Source organism: Penaeus japonicus, unplaced genomic scaffold (assembly GCF_977035675.1).
Source record: "Penaeus japonicus unplaced genomic scaffold, GWHDUDI00000001_assembly GWHDUDI00000039, whole genome shotgun sequence".
Taxonomy (NCBI): Eukaryota; Metazoa; Arthropoda; class Malacostraca; order Decapoda; family Penaeidae; genus Penaeus; species Penaeus japonicus.
In genome coordinates, this window is record NW_028234441.1 from 22,233,255 (window position 1) to 22,243,254 (window position 10,000).

General features: G+C 38.3%; 1 protein-coding gene across 2 annotated transcripts in view; it reads left to right on the top strand.

The window, feature by feature from the left end:
- ref(2)P (refractory to sigma P) overlaps positions 1-8,148 on the top strand; it is an 8,670-nt gene extending 522 nt beyond the window's left edge. For both annotated transcript variants that reach the window (XM_043007825.2, XM_086533730.1), the window contains exons 2-7: positions 2,289-2,480; positions 4,300-4,449; positions 4,593-4,768; positions 4,949-5,843; positions 6,563-6,982; positions 7,183-8,148. In XM_043007825.2, coding sequence (XP_042863759.2) covers positions 2,306-2,480; positions 4,300-4,449; positions 4,593-4,768; positions 4,949-5,843; positions 6,563-6,982; positions 7,183-7,322 — 1,956 coding nt within the window. In that variant the 5' untranslated portion in view covers positions 2,289-2,305 and the 3' untranslated portion in view covers positions 7,323-8,148. The remainder of the gene's footprint in view (positions 1-2,288; positions 2,481-4,299; positions 4,450-4,592; positions 4,769-4,948; positions 5,844-6,562; positions 6,983-7,182) is intronic.
- Positions 8,149-10,000: the final 1,852 nt, after the last annotated feature.

Genomic DNA, 10,000 nt, shown 5'->3' on the forward strand with positions numbered 1-10,000 from the left:
TCCTTGTTAATGTTAAATTCACAAGTAAAATGCACCGAGTTATCTCTTTATTTAGAAAATCGAATCTGTTGATAAGAATTTTTCAATGGTGTTGGTGATCCTGATCATCTTGAAATAAATATTGGGTGAGAGATTGATGTGTTGGAAACTTGCCAGATTGGGCAGGTATGTGAAGTGATCACATTGGCATAACCCATATGTGTGGGACTGCAAAATTATTGGTGATTTCCTGAGCTTTTTTCAGAGTTGAAGTAATTAATTGTTTAAGTGCATAGATGGTCTAGGTGCAGTGTTTGCTAAGATTCTTGTTCGTCCTTGTGCTGTGATGTGACATATGTTTGAAAATCTGGAGGAATGTGGCAATATTTTTTGCCGAATTAGTGTATGGAAATTGCCAAGATTCTTTCATATTACTTTGTATGTTTCGAAGACAGTGGACTTGTAGTTATTTTTAGATTACTTATACTTTCTTAATAGATAATGTTGTCACCAGAAAATTGTCATTATTTTATTTTTGTTAGCAAATAATATTGTGCTTCTTATCAAGGATGAAGTGATAAATGTCATATTTATACAGTGATTAAATTTATACTCTTATTGTACGATTATTTATAATTGTCATAATTTTTTAGGAGCTCTACTGAAAATTTACCACGTCCTTGTTGTATATCTGCTCATGAAATGCAGTAAAATGTACACTTAAATGTTGATATTTGTTTACCAGAAATCTGCACAAATGTAACAATATCTACTTATATGATTGAGAATTTAGGGGAACAAATTGGTCAAGTGATAATATGCAAATGTCAAAAAATGTTAGATATACCTTTATAACTTTTTGTCCAGATAGACCAGTTGTTTGTGAGCTGCCCTGTTAATGGGTTTGTCAGTTTAGAAGGATTAACTTAATGGATGATGGTATTAAGAGTATTTATTAGTGCAGATCATCAACAATGTGTTATATAGGAGTAAGAGCCATTTGCTTATGAAGTAAAAGCTGCGGTCGCATATTGCACCTTCATTAATGCACCACTGTATCTTTACCACAACCTCCTCTGCCCAAGTCATGTGCATGTGACTCAGATTAGCCACTTCCACTCCTCAGCTGGATATAGCTGCATCCTCTAAGCTCAGATTCCACAACTGGGACTCTGCCCTGGTCCTGAGCTTCCTCTGGCCACCCTGTCCTATGGTTGAGTTACTTTAGTTACACTCCACAGGGCTTGTTGTTTTTAGGCTGGCTTCAAGGCTTGTGGACTCTGGTTTTAATTTGTTATTGTAGGTCTTTGTTTATATTTTGTCATTGTCATAGTACTATCATTATGACAATGATATTAATATGAATGGTTATGATACAGTGATATAGTAATAGTGTAAAGATAGTAAAAATGACACATCAATAGTTAGATTGATAGAATGAATGTTTACTGTCTCATCTTCCTGATACACACACAAATACACACACACACACACACACACACACACACACACACACACACACACACACACACACACACACACACACACACACACACACACACACACACACACTTTTATTTCGAAAGATGAAGAAGAAGAAAAAGAAGGCAAAGTACAGTCCAAGATAATATTGACTCTCAATTTATACTTTACTTGTCAATAAAGTAATTGTTATTTAATCAAGAACTTACCCCCTAGTGTAAGTGTATGGAAAAGATTGTTAGGGCGACACATTGCTGCCTCTCGCCTGTCAATTATTTTTCTCAACTTAGTCATTACCTCAATGAGAGGAAGACTAAGTACATCTATTACCCATTCACAGTTGGGAAAAACCAATATGGCAATTTCTCTCAAGTTGCCAGCTGTCACTGTGGCAGATGTGGCACCATCTCTTCAGCTAGATGGCTATTTTTGAGTGGGAAAGCCTCTTACTGGCCAGACCTTGTAGTGGAAGCATGCCAAACATTTCACTAAAAATTGTTTGGCCTGTAAATCCTACTTGACGTGTGCTTGAAGGAGACTGTGCAATATGCAACCTGATTCAGAAAAAAATGTCTTTTCTTGGTGTTTTTTTCTTTTTCTTTTTTTCTTTTCCTTCTCCATCCTCTTCTCAAGTTGAGGATTGAAAGATATTTTTTACTCATTATATGTAATCTCTGTTTTCAGGAAAATATACATCTTATTATCTCCATGTTAATATCTGTTTTTAGTGTTTGTATGTTTTTTCTAATTATTTTTCATCATCATCCTCGTCTTCATCACCTTCATCTCCTCCTCTCATGGTTTTCATGACCCATTTTCCATTTCAGGGGTTTAAAGGACTAAGATGTCAGACGACAGGAGCATGAGCGTCAAAGCCTACCTGGATGTGGGAGGAGGCCGGCAAGAGGTGCGTCGCTTTGGCCTGGCAGAGGGCATTGCCACAAACTTTACCTGTCTGAAGGAGAAAGTGTGTTCAGTTTTCGGGCTCGGGCAGCAGGACATCACTCTCTCGTGGAAAGGTGGGTGACGTCGTGGTGTTTGTTGAATGAGTTTTCCCCTTGTCAGATTCTGTTAACCCTATGACGACGGTGTGTCACACCCTTGTGACACAGCTAAATTCCCGATGCCGGGGCGTCATGCCAGTGTGACGTTTCCAATGCAATATTGCAATGGCCTGGCATAGGGGTTTTTGTGTAGCGCGTGCCCCACCGGGAAAGGGTTAATGTGTGTGTGTGTGTGTGTGTGTGTGTGTGTGTGTGTGTGTGTGTGTGTGTGTGTGTGTGTGTGTGTGTGTGTGTGTGTGTGTGTGTGTGTGTGTGTGTGTGTGTGTGTGTGTGTGTGTCTGTGTGTCTGTGTGTCTGTGTGTCTGTGTGTCTGTGTGTCTGTGTGTGTTTTTTCCTTTACATTTTATGAATGAATTATGAAGTTTTAATAAACATAAATACATGAATTCAGTAAGGACTTTCCTTGCTTTACTACTTTTCATACTGTTCATAACTAAGGTGTCCACATTTGATAAAATCTTTCCCATCATCATATAATATATGTCAGGTATTGGATTGATGTGTTATACAAACGGCTATCACTGACCAAGAAATCCTCTGCAAATGCCAAGATTTGTATAATTTACTACTTAACCCATCCCCAACGGGGGAATTCTAGCCTTGAATGTCCAAATGCCGGGGCGTTCGAATTATTAGGCCTAAATCAATTGAATGGCTGGCACAATACTGTGCCGCCCAGCAACTGGGCTTTTGAATGCGCGGTACACATGCTGTACCACCCGTCCTGTTTGGGTTAATAAAGACAGGCTCTGTAGTTCAATCTGATTTTGATACTTAAATGGGGTAAACAGTGGTTAGTAAATGTCAGGATAAATTTATAAAAACAGTAGGAGCTTTTAGAAAAGATATTCACAATACTTCTTATATTGCGCATTGCAATATGAGTATCTTCAATGGGTCCTATGGAAACGCATAACACACAAAAACTTTATATTTGCCAAAAAATAGATTTTCATATACTATGTCATATTTATCCTAGCCCATTAGGAAACTTGTGTGAAACTTACCATGGACAGGAAGTTTTAATAGCTATTACAAAATCCAACATTTATGATGCCTGCTTTAAAATACCTTGGTACTAGAAGTATTTTCTTTGTTTGCTTTTATTGAAGAACTTTTCTTTTTCTCTTTTTTTTTCTATTATTGTTATATTGTTTATCTATTTATTACCAATAGCAATTATAAGCCCTTTGGACATGTATATTTTTAGAATAGAAAAATTACTTTAATGGTTATTATTATGGCTAAGTATTCCTGTTTTCAGCAGTATTTAATGATACATTAAGTTTTACTTTCACTTAAAAAAAAAGAAAAAAAAAGAAAAGAAAAACTACTTACTAAATGATTTCTAATTCCCTCTCTTTGCAGTTTTTATCCAAATATTCTTCCTGATTTCAACAGTAGAAAACTGAGTGATCAATTGTACTTGTTGATATGATAATATGATTGATAAAAAAAACACCTGATACAAAATACAGGATATCCACATGTTGAAGGGAAATTTAATATGACAGGAAAAACTGCTTTGGACCATATTCTTGATGAATTATGACTTTTCTATGTAAGAGCTGAAGTCATTATGGCACTGGTACAAATCTTGCTCTGTCAGGAAAAAAGGGAGAGATTTCCCAAATAGGGCAGAACTGTGGGTCTTGCCATGCCTATGTATTTCCATTCTTTTTATGGTAATTTTCCATTTTGCTTCTGTATCGATTATATAACAAAGCAGAGTAGACCTAAGCATTGCAACAATCTTTTCCTGGTGGCATTGCAGACTCTGAGGGAGATTTGATCGTAATCTCGTCCGATGAGGAACTAGTGGAGGCCATCGCAGATTCACTCAGCAAGCAAAAGCTGCAACTCTTCAAGGTGTCTGTGACAGTGGGAACACGACCAGACCTTGGACTCAATAACTCCCTCCCAGGTGAGTAGAAAGAAGAGAAGAGCTCTACAGGTGTCCTCATTTGATTCAATAGAACTGACATCTAGCTTGGCTTTATAAAATTCTTTAATTTATAACATTGCTGTAATTTGCAGAGTGCCACTACAATCCTCTTTCCATTTCAGGAAGCCAACAGGGAGCAGTGCACGAAGGAGTGGTTTGCGATGGTTGTGAAGGCAGCGTCCGTGGTTTCCGCTACCGGTGCGTCAGCTGTAGGGACTTTGACCTCTGCGCTGCGTGTGAGTTCAAGGGCAAGCACCCCGAACACCGTATGATGCGTATGCCGAAGCCCGAGGCAAAGGTTTGTGTTTTGGATTTTTTCCCCTTATTATTAGACAGACCAACACAGACAGAGGCAGAGAGATTGTTGGCCTTCATATGCTCTTGACTCTTGATAGTACAGCCTGATACAGTTATATTCCCCTATAAGACTGCCTAATTACCAAAGGACATATATGAATATTTCTCTTCTCACCTACAGGGCGCACCAAAGTTCTGGTGGAAGGAGCACCATGGTCCTCCTGGCCACTTCTCAACCCACTTTGGCATGCACACTGAGGCTGACAGTGGACCAGGCTTTACTTCAACGTCCTCTGCCACAGCTGGAGGTCCTGGGATGGCCGGAGCCTCTGCTTCATTTGGAGGTGGATGGGGAGGCCTTGGAGGACAAGGGGGGCATGGTGGTCATGGCGGCCATGGTGGACATGGCAACCGCAGATTCAGGAGAGGCTGTGGGCGAGGACGAGGCTTCTGGAGCTGGTGGGGGGGCAAGGATGGCAATCAGTGGGGTTGCAGCCAAGGTCAGAGCCAGGGTAACTGTGGACAGCAGCAGAGCCAGCAGCAAGGAGAGAGTCAGAATAACCAGCAACAACAGAGTCAGAGTCAACAGCAACAACAGAGTCAGACTCAACAGCAACAGCAGAATCAGAAGTCACAAGAGCAGAATGGAAGCAGCAGTAACAAAGACAATGAGTGTCCTTGGACAAGCACAGCCCCTGGCCCCTGCCCCTTCATGGACATGGAACACGATGGACCAAACCCACAGCAGGTTGCTGAAGAGGCACAACAGATGGCTGAGGAGGTCGCCCAGCAAGCACACCGTTTTGCATCCCAGATGGCCTCTGAACATGTTGCCAATGTGATGCGTGGGATATGGACAGCTTGGACTGGGGGCCAGAACAACCCAGTCAATGGCTCACAGCCCCACACTTTCTCCTCTTCATCCTCTTCATCCTCCTCTTCATCCTCCTCCTCATCTGCTTCTCCCAATGCAAGCGGAGACAAAGAGAAGAATGGTGCACAGGGAAGCAAGCCATCAGGAGAAGATTATCTGAAGAATGTGGGAGAGACAGTTGCCACCATGTTGGATCCACTTGGTATGACTTAGTAGTTCATGGAGTTAGAGCCAATTTACTCCTGCTCCTTTTCTTTCTTTCTTTCTTTTGTGTGGCTCTGCTATTCTCATCTCTCTCTTTCTTTTTCTCTTTACTCCTCTCCCTGACCATGCTATTATTCCTTTTCCCACATATTGCTTACTACCTCTCTCCTCTCTACTCTTCCACAGTTTGTTGCTTCCCTCACTTTCTCCAGTCAACTCCCTTACTATCACTCTTGAGGACCTGTCTTCTTGGCTCTTCTAATGTACATATTTTGTTAACATTTAAAAATACTCTGCCACATTGTATCTCTTTCTTCCAAATTTTCCTGCATTCTCCCTCACCTTCTCTTTTCTAAGGTACATATTTGTAAACATTTATGAATATGGAGAAAGTAATTGTTTGTAAATGGGAAAAAGAAAATAATTTAAATAAGTGCTGAATGAAGATCAGCTTTTTAAAAAAGTTGGTAGGGAATTGGAACATGAAGAAATAACTGACATTGCATGACAATTTTTTTGTTTTTGTCTTTCATTTTCCTGGAGAAATTGATTAGGCAAGTTGTTAATATCTAGGAGTGAAAACATTTTATTGGACTTAGCTTGCATTTCCTTTTCACTTTGGCATAAATGACTTGAGAAAAGCAAAGAAAATATTAAGGTTATTCCTACATTTCAGTCCTGCAATTGTTAACCTTTAGCTCTTTCCTCAATCTGTAGGTATTGATGTGGAAGTGTCTGTGGAGCACAACGGCATCCGGCAGAGATGCAGCCTCGGCAGTGAGGACATTCCATCCCGCCAGGGTTCGGCTCCCTCCACCCCTGAAGTTCCATCAAAGGGTCCATGCTCAGAGGCTGGATCTGTGGGCTCAGGAAGGAGCATCAACATTGAGGTTCAGACCGACGAGCAGCCCACCAGCCAGGCAAGCAAGAGCACCTCAGTAGGATCCGAGCAGATGGAAGTGAGCAGTCCTGCCGGTGAACACATGGAGGCCGAGCACAATGCTTCTGATACAGAAGACTGGACTCTGGTCAATCAAGAGGCTACACAGGAGGCGCAGACCACAACTCAACAACCTTTGGCATCAAGTGACGGGAGAGTCGAGTATCCGAACCTTTCGGAACTTCAACCCCATCCCAGTAAGTATTTTTCTTCTTATTCTGATATTGATAATCTCAAAATCTATGTGTAAATTGATCATATTAATCAAAGATGATGAAGAATACAGATAAGTGAAAAGTTTATCTGATACCTAAATACATAAATGCCTTAATATATCTAAATATTCCTGAACTTGGAACCTCTCCTTTGTATAAACTGACACGATTGTTCCCAACAGATCCTACTATCCAGCGCGCTCTGGAACAGATGCAGTCAATGGGATACAACAATGAGGGAGGTTGGCTGACCAATCTCTTGGAAATCAAGGGAGGAGACATTAATCAGGTGCTTGACATTCTCCAACCAATAAACAAGTAATAGATCAACGCTTGTGTAACACTGGACGTATTGCATTCTTAGATTAGTCTTTTGGTTTAGGTTTGAATGTGGTTTTATGTTGCATTGAAATCAGATTAAAATGATTTATGAATGATTTGCAACATGTAAGGGAACCTCATCGTAACATGCATATTTGGAACAGAATATCTATTTTATGTCCTTTTTTGGTTAAGAGAGAGTGTTTACATTAATTGTTATAACCTTTTTTTAAAATCACCACTGGATAGTAGTTTTTATGCTACAGTTTAAGTAATGTTTAGTATACAGTATTAGTTTGCTTTTTGTTTCATTTAGCACTCCCTATAGTATCTGAGATCAGTTTTGTTTGAATGTATCTCTTGTTTTGGAAGTTGATCTTTCACCAGTGTTTTAAAGAAAGAATACTTCCTTTCTTTTGTGTTTACAATTAATCTTGGAATACTAGTGTTCAATATATCCATGTATTATCTCAATATATATATATATATATGTATACAGTATATATTATACTCTGCACACCGGTTTGAATGTACGACAGGATACAGGTTGTAGTTGTACAGTCATAGTTTTGTTGACCATGGCTGTGGTGATAAGGATATGATGATTGAGTTACAAGGCTTCTATATGTGTATTATAGTCTCATTACCAGAGCTAGGACATGAATATATATGCGAGTGTGAAATAGTTCATGAATATTAGCACAGTGGTGCTTAGGTTACCATGGATACAGACATGGAAGTTACATTTATGTGTTGTTTAATAAAGTAACCAGGAATTTTGAATGAGTGTGAAGTGACCAATACCAATAAATATTTTAGAAAGCAAATATTTTTTCAATTATCCCATCTTTGTAACTCCTAAGAAAAGGATATTATTTTTCGACTCTTTCTGTGAAAACGGGAAGGCTCAGCAGTCTTTTTCTTTTTAAATATTCATGATTTTTTCAAATTGCAAACTAACTGAATATAACCTTAATACCATTGTAGTAAATCATATACATCATATTCATGCTGCTACACAGCACATCATAGCATATTATTGAATGAAATAAAAATTGGTTCTTTCTTTTTGTGTTATGAGTTTATGTGGAAATGATAAACTAGGAACCATTAGTCACCTTTGTTTTTATGGAACTATTTAAGCTACAATCTTACTCAACTCAATAAGAATATCATTGAAACTGAAATTAAAACTGGTTAAAGAGAGAGTATTTTGGGACATCAATTATTGAAGGAAAATATGTTATGATTGTAACAGCTGGTATTTTAGGGAAAGTGCATGACTCATATAGAATGTGGAATTGTAACCACCTCTATTCAAAGATACTTTCTAAGAACCAAATCTTTATAAATTGATGTTTTTTTAAGACCACAAAGTCTTATAAATCATCAGCACAAGCGCTGGCAATGAAGATGTATGATATTCCTTAACTCTTTTATTATAGAGCTACAGTATCAATATGTTCCAGTAGATATAGAATCTGAAATGATATCAACATTCTATTAGGCTAAAAGGGGAATGAGCACGCAAAAGATTAGTATCAAAACTTTATTTTCATTTAGTTTTATCTTTCCTAATTCATAACTGCATCTTTCAGTGTACGTAGTGTTGTCTTGACAATGTTTTTCCATTTTGAGAAAATGACACAACACTTCACAACTCTGGACGTAGCAATTAAACTCCAAAAATATCAGTCGAAAAAGGTTCCTAGTGAAGAGCTAAGTAAATATTGGAATTCCAACAGCTAATGATTTAGGTTCATGAATTATAGAGAACATCATTACATCCCATGAGAGGACCAATCAATGACTTCTTTTCTGGACCTTTCAGACAGATTAGAAACGTATTCTTATACATTTTATTTGATTCATATACGATCATACTAAGAAGTATCTACCAGAATGTAATGCAAAATACCCTTTAACTGATTGGGGATTTACAGGAATTAAACAAAACTGCTACAGATGAGGACCTATATTTCCCAGTCCCAAACACAATCAAATAACATTACAACGTAATTTGAGCCTAAGAATGGGGAACAATGGGTAGACTGATACAAGGCAGCCAGTATCACTAGTTACACAACAAAGTTCAATGTAGAATACAACGAGACTAGATTCATAGATAATGACTTGGAAATCAGGGTTCAGAAACTTCGATGTTTCAGAAAAATCAATTATGTTATAAGTGGAAATTTGATATCATCAAAAGTTGGGATTGTCTTTGAAACTATGCAAGAGAGAATGCTTTATAGCAAGTAGAATTTTATGTGTGATTACCGTGGAGGAAAAGAGAGATATATCAAAATCTATTTGATTGGACTGCAATTATCGCTTTAATGGACATGGAAATCATTTAGCATGAAAAGCGAAATGAAGATGATAAATGACATAAACAAGAAATAAATATACCACTGACTGATTGTAAACAAAACTACGACGAGATTTTGGTAAACATCTACACATACAGTATACTTTTGTTATAAAGGATCATAGCAGTTGTAGAGAACTAATGGATTTTTTGGACAGGGAGGCATGAGGAAGCTATCGACGTATCTGATCTGAATAGCATGTGGACAGTGTCGATTTATGTTTTGAAAATGCGATATTAGAAGTTAAAAAGGTTAGTGTGGCAAGCTCTATATTAGGGCGGCCGGGCAACTTATCCCTTTGTAAATC